Source organism: Balaenoptera ricei, chromosome 9, assembly GCF_028023285.1.
Source record: "Balaenoptera ricei isolate mBalRic1 chromosome 9, mBalRic1.hap2, whole genome shotgun sequence".
Lineage (NCBI taxonomy): Eukaryota > Metazoa > Chordata > Mammalia > Artiodactyla > Balaenopteridae > Balaenoptera > Balaenoptera ricei.
Window position 1 is genome coordinate 66,738,312 of NC_082647.1, and position 20,047 is coordinate 66,758,358.

The 20,047-nt window shown below is 38.1% G+C and overlaps 1 protein-coding gene across 2 annotated transcripts in view; it reads left to right on the plus strand.

Moving 5' to 3' along the window:
- The first annotated feature begins 4,094 nt into the window (after window positions 1-4,094).
- The window catches only part of SCIN (scinderin), an 81,636-nt gene continuing 65,683 nt past the window's right edge, over window positions 4,095-20,047 (plus strand). Inside the window, exons 1-3 of one of the 2 annotated variants that reach the window (XM_059933942.1) lie at window positions 4,095-4,606; window positions 11,178-11,332; window positions 16,029-16,190. In XM_059933942.1, coding sequence (XP_059789925.1) covers window positions 4,408-4,606; window positions 11,178-11,332; window positions 16,029-16,190 — 516 coding nt within the window. In that variant the 5' untranslated portion in view covers window positions 4,095-4,407. Of the gene's footprint in view, window positions 4,607-7,643; window positions 7,718-11,177; window positions 11,333-16,028; window positions 16,191-20,047 lie in introns of those variants that run through there. The other variant, XM_059933943.1, reaches the window with a different exon arrangement.

Sequence of the window (20,047 nt, forward strand, 5' to 3'; positions counted from 1 at the left end):
CTGATTAGTAACCGTGTTTATTGACTGTGTTCACAGGGCTTCTACATACATTACCTTTTTAATCCTCACAACACTCAAGTCTTCTGACTCCAGGTTCCATGCTTAAACCCTCGAATCCTTTGGTAAATCAAACATGTTAATACAATTTAGAAGGATGACCAGTAAAAGAAATGTATTTTTAATTACATTCTTTCATTATTTATAATCAAAGGAAAGCAAATAAATAAAATACTTGAAGCATTTCCCTCTCTTGGAAAAAAGGTGTACTTCCTGTCTTTCACATATGTTTAATTTCAACAGTTCTGTGGTCATGATACAATAATGGAAATAAAATGAGATGCCTCTCAACTCTAAGATTTTATGATTTAGATAATGAAGACCACTTGAAGCCAACTTTTTGTTTTGTTTTGTTTTTTTACTAACTCATTCCAATGAATTGCACAATGAATTAATTACAGTATTAACACTGTTATTTATTTCAAGGATTAAACTAACATTTCCCCTTGGGCATTAACATTCTAGAAAAACACCTACCTTGAATTCAACCATGAGGCTCCACACCTCAAACCTCCAGATTCCTGTTAAAAACAAAAACAAAAGCAAAAAACCTTATTCACCTTGGCTGTTTCTACCTGGGCTGAGAGAGGATTGGTAAATTATAAAAAAAAAAAAGAAAAAGTAATTTAATCCAAAATCATCTATTCAACCACACCTTTTCAGCATGTGTTACCATAAGGTCAGAGAATAAAATAATGAGATATAAGTCTCTCAGTGAGCCTACAGTGTTGTGAGAGAAAACACACTTCAGAGTGTGGTAATTGCTATAATTTAAGAGCATATCAAGAGAATTGGAAGCAGAGAGGATGCTGAAATTTAATGGATCCAAGAGAATAATGATGATGAAGATGAGTATCTTTAGTTAAACCTTAAAGAAATGGTAAAACTTCAATAGACAGATAATGGGAGAACAGCAATAACATGAAGAGGAGAAAATAATCTACTTTTAAGAATCTAGGTTATGAGAGACAGAAAAAATAAAGGCATGGAAAGGAAATGGCATCTGGTTTTAGAGACCTTTTTTGTATAGGAAATTGGCAGTCCCTATCTGAATTAGACTTAGAAACATTATTCTTACAAGATTGGATTGGGAGAAGTGATTTGACCATTCATCAATCTCAGTTGAGTTTATACCAGGCACTATCCCAGGTTTATATTTATTTATCCATTTAATGCTCATGACAAGTTTACAAGGATTTGTGTCAGTAGTCCCATTTTACAGATAAGAAAAATGAGACACAGTAATGCAAAAAAATGATAAACCAAAATATCAAAATTTTAAGTAAAAGAAAATCAGTATTTTTCCTTTGTCTCAGCTTCCAATATGGCCCCATCTGGCACTGTTAACAATTCTGTCTTTATTTTAAACTTTGCTATTTTTATTATGATTTTTTTGCATTAACTTTGATTATTAAAAATACTGCCTTAAAATAGTATTGATCTTGATTATTGAACTTTTTAGTGCACTTGTAAATTTTCCATCCCAGGCAGGTGCCTCACTTGCCTCACCCTATTGCCGGCCTAAGTAAGAGGGAATTTCACTTATACATCAAAGTCCCGTTTTATTTCTTTAATAAAAAGAAATTATTTCCTTTTATTTTTATTTAATCATTAAAGGAATTCCTTCACCAGAAGGAATGGAATTATGACTAAAACTGAAACTGAACTTAAGTGATAACTCTGACTTTTAAATTATCTTAAGTCCAGATCACCAGTTTTCATATTTTTTCCCTAGAAGAAAGAAGAGAACAAATGATTATCACTTTATAGATAAGAAAACCAAGACATGTAACGGCTCAGTCACAAAGTTAAAGCTAAGCTTCCTGGTGCTGAATGGGACACACCATATTAGAAGCTTCTCTAGGGACAAGTTTGAAGAAAATGAAAATATAAAGTATACTTATATGAACAAATCTAGGCCAAATAATTTGGATCGAAAGAGTAAGGTTTTGTAAAGAATATGTGCTTCTGAATTAGACACAGTGAGCTTGAATTCTCCTTCGGCCACTCACTAGCTGGGTGATCTTTGACAAGTTCCGAAGCCTCAGTTTCCTCATTTATAAAATAAGCCTTCTCAAACCTACCTATCATTGTTTGTGTTAGAAAAAAAGAGAACGTAGCTAATAGTATTTATCAATTAGGATCTCAACCTATGACAGATGGTACATACAAAACAGAAAAATTCAGGAGATTTTTTTTTTAGAGGTTTTATATATATATATAAGTAGAAGGACAGAGAAACCTAAAGGGATAATGCATCTGAGGGGACAGTTGCCTGAATCCAAAGGAGAGAAAAGTCAGATAGAGTTATTTGTCTTTAAAAGTAGTGACCTTTGGTGGAGGAAGCCAAGGAAGTAAATACTCTGACCTTACTCTCCTCTCTCCCTCTGATTTCCAACCAAACCCTAACCTAGAGGGCATTGAAGCCCAGTTGCTTTAGCCCATGCAGGCTGGTCTTAAGGGAAGACTGCCAGGAGCTGAAGGATGAAGAAGGGGTTTAGAGGAGCAAAAGGAAGCTCACCACTGCATAACAGAGCTCATAATTACTGAGCATTTTCTATGTAACAGACAAAAACACTTGCGCATTTAATCCAAATAACAATCTTTTAAGGTGAAAACTATTATTTTCCCATTTTACAGATGAGGAACCTGAGGCTTGCTGTAGTTAGGTGACTACAGAACCAAGAATGGACAGGGGAATTGAATGAAAGCTATCTCTGCCATGCCCCATCATTGCAGAAGAACAGTAAATGGTAGTGACTAGTTTCATAATTATCATCACTGTCATCAACACCATTGAATTCCAACCCCTCTAGCAATTGTATTTCCAGGAATTTATCTCATAGTTATAATTCATGAGTATAACAAAGTATGTTCAGAAATGTTGTTTGCAACATTGTGTTAGCAAAATATAGGCAAAATTTAAATGCCTATGAACTTGAACAGATTAAATAAGTTATAGTACATTTAAAAGATGGAATACCTTGATACCTTGTGGTCAGTAAAAAGCAGCTCTATGAGTACTGGCTATTGATATTTTGATATATTGGCTCAGAACAGTGTGTATGTTACCATTTCTGTTAGAAAATAAAAATTACTCTGTTATCTGTATTCTTATAGTTGAAAGAATATCAAATATGTCTGGAAAAATACTTAAGAAACTGGTAACTCAGTTGCCTTTGGGGAAAGCAACCGGATGGCAGGTGAAATAGAGATACATTTTTATTGCACAGCTGTACTTTTGAGTTTTTTTACCATGGTCATGTAATACCTATTTTAAAACATAAATTAATTAAGGAAAAAATCAAATTGTATGTTATTAGTTACCTTCTGGGGACTTCTGTAATTTGGAAAACAGTGACAGAAAATGTACATGCATAAAAACCAGCTTTCTTACTCTATGTCATGAGCGATTTGCTTTCTCAATAACAGTAAAATCCTTTGCCATATCAGCTTCAGTTAAATGAATGCAAAATAAGGAGTAAACTTCCGTCTGTATTTTACAGTGCTTTGCCCATGCTGCAAAAGCAAAAGCTGTAGGGAAAACAATGAGAAAATTAGCACCTTGAAGCCAGGTAACAGTTAACTCAGAAGGCAGGCTAAGCATAATATCACACTCACAAACAGCCCAGCCTGAGAACACCCCAGGAGGACTGCTGTTGTTGTTGTTGTTGTTGTTTTAAAAACAAAACTCTCTTGCCCAAAGGAGGCAGGTGACAAAGAGCTTAACCACAGCTCCCTAAACCCCTGGGGACTTAGAGAGCGCTGTCCCCCGGGTAAGACCACTATCCTTCCAGGTTTTCACTCTTTCCAAGAAACCTGACATGCTGTTTCTCATGGCATTTTCAAATTGGGAAGATCAGGACGGAAAAACTTTGCCCATCGGGAATGGCGAGACAGGCTGATAAAATGATGGAGTTGATGATTAACTGTTACCTGGATAGCCAGTTTTTTTTTAAACGATGCGCCAACCTGAGTTTTAATTGTTGATCTCCTCCAGCTATTGCCTGGGAAAATGTCCTTCCTTGGAGGAGGCATTTCCAGGAGTTTCAGCAAGTTTCCTTAGGATCTTATGATTTCTGAGATTCGATTTCCTTCGGGCTGCGGGGGAAGGACGTAGGAGGTTGATACCAGGCGCTACGCTTCGGAGGAGAACCGATCGCCTACTCCAAAGCAACTCCGGCCTGAGCACTTAGCCCCTCCCGTTTGGGGGTCCCGGGGCTCCGCCCCCGCAGAGCAAACCCTATAAAACCGCTGCGACCAGGGTTCTTCCTGCCGGTCTGGGTTCAGTCCGACTTCAGGGTCAGCGAGGTACCCCGCCAACTTCCCGGAGCATCGCCTGCCCGAGCCATGGCCCAGGGGCTGTACCACGAGGAGTTCGCCCGGGCGGGCAAGCAGGCGGGGCTGCAGGTCTGGAGGATCGAGAAACTGGAGCTGGTGGCCGTGCCCGAGGGCGCTTACGGTGACTTCTACGTCGGGGATGCGTACCTGGTGCTACACACGACCCAGGCCAGGCGGGGCTTCACGTACCGCCTGCACTTCTGGCTCGGTGAGAGACGGCGGGCGGCGGGGCCCGGGCGCGCCCAGGTCGGGGAGGGGCGAGGCCGCTGGGGGTTGAGGTTTGCGGGCTGGGGGGCGGGGCAGCGCTAGCCGGACGGGCCTGGAGACCCTTCGCGCCGGTTGAGCCCCCGTGGGCCTCCCCTCCCCGCCCCCCCCGCCCCCCCCGCCCCACTTTGGGCCTGGGCACCTTTTCCCCGCCGGCGTCCGCTCCTGCAAACGCGGCTGCGAACGCGGGGCGCAGGGAAGTCGGGAGCAGTCTTACCTCACTAGCTTTGACCTTTGTCGTGTCCATCTCCCGGGTTTTGGCGCTGCTTTCTCTCGCTTCTCCCCCTTTCACTTTGCAGTCTCCAAACCCACCTCCCGCCCGGGGCGACCGCCCGCTGCACCGTGGCGCTGGCCAAGTTCGGCTCACCTTCCGACAGGTTCAGTCCTGGTTCCCCTGTCAGCGAGGAGATGAAGCCAAACAAGTTTGTGGGCATTCGCTGCAGACGGCGAGAATTCCTTTAAGAAAATTATTTAGTTTTATTTTTTGCCCTTGGGCGTCAGCTTAGAGTTCTCTATTATTTGCGGCGATTAATATTCTGGGCCGCTTTAAATCAGATTCCAGCCTGCCACGCGCTGCTCGCAGGTTTGGCTAAGAGAAATTCCTGTTGATTAGGATGCTGGCGGCTTTATCAATATGAGTAAATAGCTTTATATGGCAGAGTTTGTATTTAGATGAGTTGCTTTATAATAATAATAATATGATTATTTTTAAATTTATTATTTATGTATCTCAACAAGAAGACAATTTGAAACAAAACAGCTCCTTCATCAGTAGTAATTATTTTGGGCTTCACCCGCGCCAGGCTCTCAGGACACCGGGCCTTGAGTGTTCTACTTTTCCCACCTTCTACTTTTACTCGTAAACATCCTGAATGTCTAACCTCTCCCTGTGAGATCCTGTGCCAGTGGGCACACCCCGTCTAACAACGCACGGATTGTCTGAGCCTTATTGCCTTCTTTTAAAATCAGCTTGCCTCCCCTAGACTGTGTTTATTTTTAGTTTTATTCATGGGTTTATGGGGAAAACACACAAAACCACACACACATACACATTTTGAAGTCCCTGAAAGTCATTTTTTCCCCTAACATTTGAAGATTTTAAGAAACAAAATGGTAGAGAACATGAAGTGATGTTCTCAATATTAGCGAACACCTGGAGCCAACACTCCAAATGAGAAATCCATAGAGGGAGACAGCACTGTTTCATTATAGCACTTGATATTAAAATTTTGTGCTTGCTTGAGGAGGCTGAGGCTGAGATCTAAACTCATTTTGGTTTCCTAGTGTAATGTCACTGTTCCTATTATCACAGACAGTGATCTGTTTATATTTTATACCCTCCAAAAGAAACTCCCCACTGAAACCTTAATGTATAACTTATGTTCATGAATGAATGATGCCACATAGAATAATAATGTCCTTACCTTGGTTTTTCTGTTTAGAACTTGGATCTGGAATGAGTAAAAGTATCTGAAATACCACATCTGTCATTTTGGTGAATTAAAATGTGAAAGAACTTCATATCATGCTGTAGACAGCAGTGAAGTTTGACTTTGTCAGAGGATTCCAAGGGGGCTTTAAACACAATTGTTTTAATTCTATAGGTTCTTTCTCATCCAGGTAAGTTCTTCAAGTACTGTGTTTTGTAGGGTTTACAGATGCGAATTAACTCATTCATTCAGTGCTCACCAGTTTCAAAAAATGTAATAGAAAATGCTTTGGGCAGAAACATTTTATGGTCTTAAAGGTCTACTAAAACTGAACTTAATAGTGTGTTAATTAATAGGTTAATTCAATAACTTTCGACGTGCCCAGCATTGTGTGCTCAGCATTTTTGCATATGAATGATTTATGAACCTTCCCTGAAAATTTACAATCTCAAAGGTGCAATAAAACAAAAAGTGATATAACCCAGGTAAAATGTGATGAGCTCTGTGAAAGAGACACCACGTGTCTGCGGTTATGGGGAAGCAGAGAAGCCTTGATGGAAAAAAGGAAAATGAGGGGAATTGGGAGGGATCTTGTGCCAAGAGAAAATCACGGGAACCGTGGAAAGTTTAGCGCACGATAGTCAGCAGGACCTGTAGGTGGAACTGTTCAGCAGCTCTTCCTACTTCAGTTCCCTGAAGCAAGATGGATTTCATCCAATGTATTCTACTCTAAGACCTAAATTCGGGTGAATTCATGAGGATTATTCAGAGGGACAGATTGAGAGAAAGTTCCAAGTGGGAGAGCTGAAGGTTCAAGGGAAGAGAAAGTCTGACTAAAGGAAGTCAGTTGGAAGGAAGACGAAAGAGAGTAGAGTTAAAATCAGCCTGGGATAAAAAAGATGGCTGGTGTAGAAATGAAGAAACAGGCCAAGTAAGAGGAAGAAAGGGGAAACAGGAAGAAGTGGGACACAAAATGGGAGAACAGAGGAAGAGTCATCTTTCCTGGTCTCTCCCTCAGTGTCTTTCCATAGTACCCTTGAATATCTCAGATTATTTCAGTTTTTAAATTTATTTTTTGTTTCCTTTACAAAGTAGGAATTTGATGCATGTAACTTAGAAGTTGTTGCATCGGTCCTTCCTGAAAAAACATTTCAGCTTTGTACCTAGCAGTTTAAATGCATCTATCTGTGCCGGGCTCTTTGTAAGGCACGGGGGATCCAAAAAGTTGGGTTACAATATACAATGTACAATACAAGGAGCTTATAATATACAAGGGCTGGAGAGGTTGCTGAGAAACTGGAGTTTTATACATTGCTTGAGGTAGAGGAGAATATAAAATGTACAACCATTATGGAAAAGAGTTTGGCAGTTTCTTACAAAACTGTACATGCCACTACCATGTGATCCAGCAGTCGCATTCATGGGCATTTAATCCAGAGAAATGAAATTTTATATTCATGCAACAACATGTACATGCATGTCATAGCAGCTTTATTTGAATAGACAAAAACTTGAATCAGCCCAGATATCTGTCAACAGGTGACTGGTTAAACAAGTGGCACATCTATACCAAGGAAGACTACTCAGCAACAAAAAGGAACAAACTATTGATAAACACAACTCAGGTGAATCCCTTAGGGAATTATGCCGTGTTGAAAAAAAAAACAATGCCAAAAGATCTCATGCTATATGATTCCATTTATATAACATTTTGGAAATGACTAAATTTTAGATTTATTGTCACCAGAGGTTAGAGATGACGTAGGGGAGGGGGATTCAGGTGGGAGGTGGGTATAGTTATAAAAAGGCAACATAAGGGATTTTTTGGTGATGGAACTATGCAGTATCTTGACTATGATGGTGGATATATAAATTTACATATGTGATAAAATTGTATATAACTAAATGTACAAATACACACAGATGAGTTCAAGTAAAATTGGGAAAATATAAAAAAGATAAGTGGATTGTATCAATGTCAATATCCTGATTGTGGCATTTTGTGCTGTACTGTACTTATATACTTATACTTTAATATACTGTAGTATACTAAACGGTACATACTAAAGTTTTACAAAATTTTACATTGGAGGAAACTTGGTCTATTGATCTGTGTGTCTGTACCAATTGGTGTCTTCCACCAATACCACACGGTCTTACTTAATTACTGTGGCTGTATAGTAAACCTTAATATCAGATGGAATTAGTATTCTTACCTTATTTTTCTTTGCCAAGGTTGTTTTAGCTATTCTAGGGCCTGTGCCTTTTCACATTAATTTTATAACAAACTAACTCATATAATCTGTAATAAACCTCAATATGATTTTGATAGGAATAGAATTAAGGCTATAGATCAATTTGGGGAAAATTGACATATTTATTGTATTACAAGTCTCACATTCCATGAATACTGTCTTTATATTTATTAAGGTCTGATTTTTTATTACCATTTTGTAGTTTTTAGCATGTAGATCATGTACCTGTTTGGTTAAATATGTATCTGAGTATTTCAGTTTCATTGAAGTGACTGTAAATGGTATTGTGCTTTTAATTTCAACTTTTGCATGTTCATTGTTTCTATATAAAAATGAGACTGCTTTTTGTTATTGATTAATCTTCATCATGCTATTTTGCTGAATGCACTTTTTCTGAAGAGGTTTATTTTGGTAGATTCCATAGAATTTTCTATGTAGGCCATCCTGTCATCTCTAAATAGACACATCTTTTTCTTCCTTGCCAATCTGTATGTTTTTTATTTCTTTTTCCTACCTTTTTGCAGTCGTTAAAACTTCCTGTGTTATGTTGAGTAGGAGTACTTGCCTTGTTCCCCATCTTTGGGAGAAAGGATTCAGCCTTTGATCATTAAGAATTTATGTTAGCTGTATGTGTTTTGAAGATGCTGTTTATCAAGTTGAGGATTTTCCCCTGTGTTCCTAACATGGCGAGAGTTTTTTTTATCATGAATGGTTGTTCAGTTAACTTAGTCATTAAACTTCTCTTTTTATTTATGTTTTATATATAAAATCACATCCCCAAAACAATTTTAGGAAGTTTACAGCATATTTACAAATATAATATAACATAACATAACACAAAACAACATAACATGGAAGGCATTGGGAAAATTAGCATAGGGAAAATAAATGAAGTCATAAGCATAACTCATTCAGAACATTTGTAAGTTTTTGAACACTTATTAGAATTTCATCATAATATAACTGAATTTGATTTTAGTTTTCATTTTCAAAGGCTAGTATTGGCTTCATTAAGACCTTTCAACCTCTTTAGAAGACTCTGGTTTATTCATACTGACATTCCCTGGCCTTGCACAGTGCATAAGCATCAACAAATGATAGCATAATTTAACTAACTTACTTCTAGTTCATTCATTAGTCGCATGCCTGCCCATTTTCATCTACCTAAAGAGATTAGGGTTTCAACTTGTACTCAAGTAAGAATATTTATATCAAATACATCATCCTCAACACCTTTCATATTAACCTTGACTTAAGTTTCCTTCTTAAAGCCTCTCTGTACAAATCTGCATCTATGCCCTTATTAGTAATCTAATTTATGGATGGGAAAGTGGACAGAAGAATGACACTAGGCCCTTTCAGACTGCAAAATTGCATGTGTTTTTTATGTGTTAAATAATTTTCTTTGACCACAAGTTCACAAAATTGATATCATGTCAGATACTCTTCTAGCTACTAAATTTTTTTTCTGAGAAGACACTTACTACACAGGTCCCCTCTGAGAGTGAGAGGAGTTGTAAATAAATCCAATTCTTTATTTAATATACCTGACTGACTTCCTTTCTCCAACTTTAGTGAATACTCTTAATTGGGGTTCCAGTTGAACTATAGTATTGTTACAGCTTCTGAACATTTATGCATCAATTATCCATGGAGGAAAATAACATTCCCCAATCACCTCAAAATTTTACTGGTAATGAGAGTCTGAGTATAAAAAATATCTACTAGTATTGTAATTTCTAAGAGCCTGTACTTCAGAGTCACAAACACCTGCCTCTGGGTCATGTTCTATCAAAGGTCAACATTATGACCTCAGAGAAATTACTTGGTCTCTCTAAGCCTCCACGTCCTCTGCTGTAACATGGTAGAGAATGGTTTCTGCTACATTGGGTCACTTGAAGATTAAATCAGATTATCTGTGTAAAACACTAGCATAGTGCCTGGCCCATAGCAAGGGTGCTATAAAGGTATAAATGTTAGCTATTATTATTATTTCTAGAATCATTAATGACTTTCACACAGCTTAAGTAGTGGAAGTTTTTAAATGTCTTTTATAAATTTTGAGGTCCCATCAGGGCTGTCCTGGCTCTGATCTTTGTGTACGTCGAAGACACTGGGTTTAAGAATTGGTGTTTGGACCTCAGTGAGGTTGCCTGGATGGGATCTGCATTAGAATTATGAAAATTAACTGTGTGTTGTGTGTTAAATTCCCGGGGTAATGCTGCGTACATTAACATTCAAAAGATGTTAGCATTCTGGTTCCTTTACCCTCCCTTTTCCTTCCAAGAATATTATCTTATGCCAATAAGATAGTGAAGTGGGGACAATTGGACTCAAAAACAGTGGTAAAGTCAAGTTACATCCATTTTCCCATTCTCAAAGTGTTGTTTAGCTCTGGCCCATGATGATTGTATTCCTTACAAATATTAACATATTGACATTTTGGAAGCCTGGAGATTAATTCTGAGAAAGGCTAAAACAATTGAAAAATGTTTTCATAGCCTTATCATTGACTATACCAAATGAATGTGAATCCTACTGGAATATATTATTATATCTTCCTGAACATAGTCTGACAGTGGCGTTTCTTTTAAAATTAAAAAAAAAAAGAATTGGAAAGTGGGAACAAAACAATTCTTTTAGTTATTAAAATAGTATTTTATATTATACCATTTCTGCTGATTGTTCTGTTGAAGATGAACAATTTATGCATAAATTTATTGTATTGGCATATAATTCAAAGAAAATTTCTGAGTGTTTTCTTATCAGAAATTCTGCCTTAATCCTGTTTCTTGCTTGATAAATGAGGTGCTGTCATTGGCCATTTCAGGAAAGGAGTGTACTCAGGATGAAAGTGCAGCAGCTGCCATCTTTACTGTTCAGATGGATGACTATTTGGGTGGCAAGCCCGTGCAGAATAGAGAACTTCAAGGCTATGAGTCTATGGATTTTGTTGGCTACTTCAAAGGAGGTCTGAAATACAAGGTGAGCAGCTCTCTCAAACTGTTTTATGACCCCCTTTTCTTTTCCTATCCATCCATGCCTCATATCTTCATAGAATGAAAGTTCATTGAGGGCAGGGTTTTTTGTTTTGTTTTGTTTTTGTTTTAATCTGTTTTGTTCACTGATATATCCCCAGTACTCTCGAGACCCATAATAGGTGCTTGATAAATGTTTGTGGAATATATGGTATAATGTGTGAAATATTCTGACTTAATTTCGTTTGATAGGTTAATTTTTAATGATGCTAAGTAAATATGGACAACTTGGGCATTAATAGTTTTCATTTTTGCTGTTCGAAAGAATCACTTAATTTGCTGCAAATAATCCACAACTTGGGAATTTCAGTTGTTCTGGAATATATTAGTACAGTATTTATAACAACTATAACTTCAGTTAATACAAAGAACTATACACACATTTCCCAAATAGTGTAGTTTGATCTTGGAAATGATACAAATGAAACCACTGAGTTGAACATATGAGTGGTTGAGTCTCACAAACTCCTACGCATACACTGGCATACCCCCCCCCCCATACACACACATAGAATTTATGTGTTTTGGCCTGAAATAATAATCATCAAATGGCTTTACTTCTGAAACAAACAAACAAACAAAATCCCAAATAATTAAATAGTCTGTGCCTTTAAGGCGACCTTCAGCAAAGGATAGCTTTTCCTGGAATTCTCTCAGTGGCGCTTGCAGACTGGCCATCCTTCGCTATCCCCCCTGCCTCCAAGAGTGTTCAGTTAAAGTGTGAGGAACACCTTCTCTAGACAAACACTCCAGCAACAATCTTTCTCAAAATCAAACGTTTCCAACAGGTGTTCTGCAGACCATACCACCCCACCCGTCTACCATATTAGCCCAGTGAAGACCTAAAACCTCAGAACTAAACTAGAATTCTGAATATATACTAAATTTGCCTACTATGATGCCCGAGTTTATTTCTTCTTTTTCCTGATCAGAGCCTTAGTTGAATATTTTGTGATGCCATTGGGATCAGGACAAAACACTTAAAAGTTCTCTTCTCTCTCTTGAAATCATTTTTTTACTCTAAGCTAGAAACTATTAAATATGAAACTATTACCTCTTATTTTATTTAATTCACGAGTTATTTTATGTGAAATCATCCTGAAACATCTTGTATGTCAATGAACCCAAGACTTTGAATAAGCTGGAGCTTGTAGTTACTAGAAGCATGTACTGTGCCATCATCCTGGTTATGAACCCATTTCTGCCACATATGGCTTGTTTGCCTCAGGGCAATTACATAAGCTTTCTGTGTTCAGTTTCCTCAAATGTGCAATGGGTGTAACAACAGCTTTCTTGTGTAGGTGTTGTAAGGATTAAGGATTAAATTAAATAATAAAAATACGTATGTTATAATACATATGCCATCATTCGGATTTTATGCTATTATTAATCCTTCTGCCTATTAGCGGGACTTCTGAAATCAAACTTCTGGTTACATACTTAAAAGTGGACATGATAAAAGTAATTTTACAATTATTGGATAATTATCTCCTAATCATCAACATTAAAACCACCACAAATCAGCAGTTTTTAGAAAGAGGATGTTTGCAAATGGAGGTCAAATTTATCAGCAAAAAAAATCATTTTACTGTCTTATCACTAGTGACATTGAGCAGATGATAATGTGTGTAGTTGCAACAATATGTGATAGGAAACGTGGAAGCAGAGCTCATTTACTACCCAGAACAGCAAAGATTATTATGTTATACTTAATTTCATGCTTCTAGGAATATACTAAGCACTTCACATGTATTATCGCATTTAATCTGAAAAACGGCTCTGTGGTGCAGTTTCTATCATTATCATCCTATTAAGATAAGTAAATGGAAACTTAGGGAGACTATGTAACTTGCCAAGCTCTCACAGCTGCTGTGTGACTGGGTGATTATCTGACTTCAGTGCCTAAGCTGGTAACCATGATGCTATGATGCTCTCAACATAAGTAAATCGTTCAAATGCCCAGATGAATTTTTTTATTTAAGAATACTCTATAGAAAGGATATTGTGTCTATTTGAAATGCGTAAAACTTGGCCAAGTCTACCATTCCCAAGTCAGCAACAACCACATTTAGTTGCTATATATAAGATAAAGATGCAGCTAGGAAACATTAAGATCATCTTCCCATGTCATTTAATCGACTTGAGTTTTTTTTTTTTTCCTCTGTGAGGGAGTTGGGGAGGGGTTACAGAGGACTAATTACTTACTACTGGGCTTCCCTGGTGGTGCAGTGGTTAGGAATCCGCCTGCCAATGCAGGGGACAGGGGTTCAAGCCCTGGTCTGGGAAGATCCCACATGCCACGGAGCAACTAAGCCCGTGCGCCACAACTACTGAGCCTGAGCTCTGGAGCCCACGAGCCACAACTACCGACCCCGTGAGCCATAACTACTGAAGCCGTGCGCCTAGAGCCCGTGCTCCGCAACAAGAGAAGCCACTGCGATGAGAAGCCCGCGCACCACAACGAAGAGCAGCCCCTGCTCGCCGCAGCTAGAGAAAGACTGCGCACAGCAACGAAGACCCAGTGTGGCCAAAAATAAATAATAAAATAAAATAAATAAATAAATAAATAATTACTTACTACTACTTCCTTATATTAAATCTCTGGCTAAGCACTTTTCCCAAGCTGAACAAGACCCAGCCCCAGTCATGATTGTAAATAGCAACAATCAGACATCTGTCAGCCAGTAAAACTGTATTTATGGTGCCCTTGATTTAGGGGATCATTCATCTTTCTTTCATTCTGTGGAATAGGTAGAAAGAGGCTGGGAGTTTCCAGGGTACATTCAAACAGTATTCATAGAAGAATTACTGTCTGATACAGACATATATGAAACAAAAGTTTTTCTTTTGTGCATTTTTGGCATCAAATATCAGAGACAAAATTAATTTTTAAAATACCATTAAATGTTCACAGACTATATACACTCTGATAGTTCACCATATGAAATTATCCTAAATGTTATATATGTATTCTCAGTCTAAGTCAACTCTATATTTTATAACTTTTTTACAGAACACAGTGTTCTTATGCTATTTTTTATCAGATTGCAGTGTACCTCTTATTTAAAAAAATTAAGGCGGCCAAGCATAGTAATATATCGGTGAAAAACTTGAATTTATTTTTATTGTATAATACTTTGTGCAGTCAAGAAATATGAAAATCTTTTTAAAATTATGAAGTGGGAAATTATTATATATTTGTAAAAGCTTGCAGTTGTAATTGTCTGGAAGTCAACATTTAGCATATACTAACAAAACCTTTTTATTCATGAGGGCCTTTTGGAGAAGGGGAGAAGTCTAAAGTCAATGGAAATTTAAAGAATGTGCTATTGATTACATATGAACCTTCACTTCTTTCTTTGGATTTACTGTATAATGTTGATGTAATAAATTTGAAAGTTGGATTATTTTATAGGCTTCTTATACTGCTAATTTTCTTACCATATTATCAGGGAGGCTTTTGATCAATAAGTAACAGTTTTATTTACACTGCACCTTTATTCTGCACGTTACCTCATAGTTAATTATGGAAGTAAATAAAGATTATTGTCCTTAACACTTAATTCGAGAAAAGAATGAAAAAGGGAAAAGCTGATTTCAAATGATTCAAGAAGATGTGCTTGATACAGTTCATCTGTTTTTCTTCAGCATTTCTTAATTCAGTGTGGTTGTACTTTGATTTTCATTTTGTTTTGGTTGGGGATGTGCAACCAGATTTAGAGTATAAATACTTAAGCCTGGCATATTTTGTAAACTCTTTTTACCTAAATAAATAAGACAGGTGATTTTTTTTTTATTAATTAATTTTTTATTTTTGGCTGTGTTGGGTCTTCGTTTCTGTGCGAGGGCTTTCTCTAGTTGTGGCGAGCGGGGGCCACTCTTCAACGTGGTGCGCGGGCCTCTCACTATCACGACCTCTCTTGTTACAAGCACAGGCTCCAGACGCGCAGGCTCAGTAGCTGTGGCTCACGGGCCTAGTTGCTCCACGGCATGCGGGATCTTCCCAGACCAGGGCTCGAACCCGTATCCCCTGCATTGGCAGGCAGATTCTCAACCACTGCGCCGCCCGGGAAGCCCCAACAGGTGACTTTTTAATGTTAAAAAACAAGGACCAAAATTAGGAGCAGCCCATACCTGGCCAGCACTCAGCTCCCTTCTCTGACCTGAGGCTGTGACCATGGGAGTTTTGGGCTGCCTGGTCCTCTAGGCTCTCCCCTCGTCTGTACTTCTGACCTCTGCCTCTCCGTTAACCTCCTGTCACCATTTTTTCTGAAATCCTTGTCTGCATTCTCACTCAATGGTTTGAGAATCGTTAGTTCCCAGAGGACAAGAGCTACAGCTCTTTTCAGTTTATGTAGCAGGTTTTATACATGGAAGGTTTTCAGTAAATATTTGCAGTATTAAATTGAATGGTTAAAATAGGAAGGATAAAGAGCCTAAAACAAAACAAAACAAAAACCTGTTGATTTGCCAGGAAATTCTCTTCTGCATATTTAATTTTTCACACGCACTTAAGTGGGTATTTTATCTTGGCCTACCAGGCAGCTTGGCATCAACGCCTGTGGTTTTCTAAGCTGCTGTGTCTAGTTCGAAGCCTCATCCTTTTCTGTTTGTTTGTCTTCTGTCTTCCTTCCACTGATCAGGCTGGAGGTGTGGCGTCTGGACTCAATCATGTTCTCACAAATGACTTGACCGCCCAGAGGCTCCTGCATGTGAAAGGTCGGAGAGTGGTCAGGGCCACAGAAGTTCCTCTAAGCTGGGACAGTTTCAACAAGGGTGACTGCTTCATCATTGACCTTGGCACTGTAAGTTTTATACACACATGGAGATGTCTAGAGGAAAGTAAATTGTCTTCAGATCAAATCAGATGTATGTGTCATGGAAGATAATCACTTTTTCTACACACTTAGAAAAAGGTCATGTTTATGTGAGGTGCAATTATATCATATGACTAATTGGCAAGTATTTAAATGACACATAAAGTGGGACTTCAAAGTTTTTATTTTCTTTGATAGGTTTAGAATGGAGTAGTGATTTAGTTCTTCCTACCATAGAACAGAAATTGAAAATTTTAATATATTTCCCCTTCTCCTTGAACAGAGCTTCCTCTAATTATTTTTGTCCCTAAGTGTGTGTGGGAAAACATTGCTTGAGGGGGAAATTGATTCCCCCAGGAAGCAAAGATTCTAGAATTTAAAATGGACGTAGGATGAGTCTAAACCGCCTGCCTGAAGAGTTTTGGGAAAATATTTTAATAAATATTAGTATATCCCTTACATCCACACACATAATACTATTTCACACTTTTTTTTTAAAAAGATTTAATTTTACTTATTTTTGGCTGTGTTGGGTCTTCGTTGCTGCGCACAGGCTTTCTCTAGTTGCAGCCAGCCAGGGCTACTCTTCGTTGCAGTGTGCGGGCTTCTCACTGAGGTGGCTTCTCTTGTTGCGGAGCATGGGCTCTAGGTGCACGGGCTTCAGTAGTTGTGGCTCGCGGGCTCTAGACACGCAGGCTTCAGTAGTTGTGGCACTCGGGCTCTAGAGAGCAGGCTCAGTAGTTGTGGCGCACAGGCTTAGTTGCCCTGCAGCATGTGGGATCTTTGTTCCCCGACCAGGGATGGAACCCATGTCCCCTGCATTGGCAGGTGGATTCTTATCCACTGCGCCACCAGGGGAGTCCCTATTTCACACTTTTTAATTTTCTCAGAATTATTAGAAGAAAAGGCACAAGTACAAATGTCAAGTATCATCTTAGTCGGATGGGCAACATCTGACTTTTCTTCCAGGAAAAGAGGCCTCTTTAATGTCAGGAATACTTATCATTGTTATCATGACAAAGAAGTATTATTGCAAGGTCTTGTGCTAGACTCTAGTAGGTAGGATTTGAGTTGTGTCTTTAAAACTTTGTAAGGTTTTAAAAAACCTAAAAAAGTATTCCCTGCCACTGAAAACCCATGTGCAACGGCAAAGAAGGCAAGAAGCACAGAGCATGTTTATGTTGTCCTTTTTCTTCTAGGGATCATAATTCTCATCACACCACATACATCAGCATTCCAATCATCATCCATAACATTTCTAGGTCAAGCAATGTTCAGGGACTTATTGCTTCAGTTAGCATGAGGCTTGGACTGTCTATGGAACTTGCTCAAGGTGGCACAGCCAGTAAATAATGAAGCCAGGATTAGACCCTACATATGTCTGATTCCCACCTAAGCCTTTTGCTTTATTGCCTCTCCTTGGGCAGTATTTTGGGGAAGAGCATCAGACAGAGGCCAAAAAAGTTTATTTCATATATATAGAGAGGGGACACTGAGGATTTTAAAAATGCAGCTACACAAAGTTCGGTTTGAGCAATATTAATCTGGCAACAGCATAGAGATTAAATATGCTAAGGTTATAAATAGTTTGGAAAATGACACAAATTATAAACTTCTTTGGGTTCTCTAAGTTAGGATACACCTCTAGTTTTATTACTGCTAATGTATAATTCGACTGTCTTGGATTATACCAGCTGGGTGCACAGTTGAAATTATGATATTAATGCCCAAAGTACAATTCCCAGTGTCACACTTAGACATCTGCACCCAAAATGGCAGTACTCTTGCCCTGTATCTCACAGTGAATTTCATGGAAATATCCTTTTCAACCTTAGATGCCAGCCTGTTCCCCTAACCAGGCTTAAGTCCTAACCTTCAGGTAGGCAGAAAACAGATACTAGTCTCTCCCTCCATTCCTCTGCAACCAAAACCACAACTTATACAAATAGATGATCAGGTATATTAGGCTATGCAGTTCCAAAAACAGCACTCAGAATCTCTCAAAGCCAATGCACAATAATTGTCTCCCTCAACTACTTACATTTTATAGCCCTTTATCCCTTTATAATTTATAAAGTATTTTTACATATAAGGTGGTATTGTTCATGGAGAAAGTGGACCTCAGTTTTCATCCGAGTTTAGTGTAATCTCAGGTTCTCATCTATAAAAGTCGGGTATTTGATTAGATGAGCTTTGAGGCCCCTATCTACTTCCCACTGATAATGTAATTCATCACTGCCATTACTTGAAAATGTTTCTTTTCTAAAGAAGTATTTTATGTGTAATGTAATTGCTCTACAAATGCAATAATCTCTTTGTCATAAATAATGTCCAATTGAGTTTTCCAACTCTCTGCTCTTTGATCTTGAGCAAGTCATTAACCTCTTGGAGACTTAACTTCCTTATTTCTTTTTCCTTCTTTTTTTTTCATCTTAACTGTGGTTTCTAATGACACTACTGACCTTAGCTGACTCTGATTCAGTCCCATCTGACACACAGTCATATCTGGAAATGGCAGTTACCATCCCAGTTTCACAAGAGGAAGAAACGCCTTAGAAGGTGTGAGCAAGTCACTTGCGTTAATGCAGGTTGAGTGGTGATCTGGGATAGGACCTGGGTTTTTCTGTTCCTGTCACATCCTTTTCATTCCACTAAGTGAACTTGGTAGTATAGAAGATGATGTGGCTCTATAACAGAGTGTCTTGCAATAGTTTAAGAATCTGTTGAATTCAGAATTGATTATGTCTAATACAGCTTAGAATCTACTGAAAGTAGTATTATTAATGAAATTATTTATTATTTTGTTGAACAAGTATTGAGTTTCCACAATGGGCTAGATAGTTGAATGCTGTGATAGACCAATTCTAGCTCTAGTAACATATGCTCTCTTCCCATAGGTAGTATCTGCGCATAGAAGTAGTCCCCACAAATCCAGCCTCATGTAATAGGGACAGAGTCTCTATAATAAGATTCGAGGACATTCACCTGTTTAATAGTAAATTTTCTTTATTTTATGTAGTTAATTTTCTTTAATGAATTTCAAGTTACCTCCTGCTCTCATGGTTGGTTAGAGACATTTGGAATGATTTTGTTGCAGAGATACTTGAAGCTGATTTTCTCTTATGTTGTGGAACTTTCCCACACCTCACAGGGATATCCTAGTAAGAATCAAGCCCTGGATTCCTAAGTACTTTAGAACAAATACCGACATGATCTGTGTTTGTGTTATTAACCTTTAACCAGTTGTTATGTCGCCAAAAGTTTCTAAAAGGTGATAAGATCTTACAGTTACCTTGGGGACTTTATTTTTAGGGTGTGTCACAGTAAACCAAGAAGAAGGGAATCAAAATTTTCTCTATCATAGTATTTTTATAACAGTTACTAGTTAATTATTTCATGACCACTTTCTGCTTTAGTGGGCACAAAGGGAAGCCAATGCCATCTCTTCAATTTTGTTTTATTACCCAGGTATGAAAAAGATAGGTTGAACATCTAGAGCTGTCACCAAACTAAAGCCAGCTGGCCAATGCTAAGGTTATGGATATAACCTAAATCCCATATCTTGATTGTGTTTGAGGGAAGTGAGCCTTTTTTGATAAACAATCACTAGTATTAAGGTGATGTGCCATATACCTTAGAAACATTTACTGTGATAGGATTTTAGACCACAGTAAATATTCTCTAGACATGACAGCATAACCTTTTCAACCTAAAGCATGAGATTGTAAAATTATTCATTTAATTACAACATCAACATTTTGGAGGATGATTTGGATAAGTTGTCTTGTATTTAGTGTATTTTCAGAAAATAATATGGGATGTGGCTAGACTTCAGCAAATTGGAA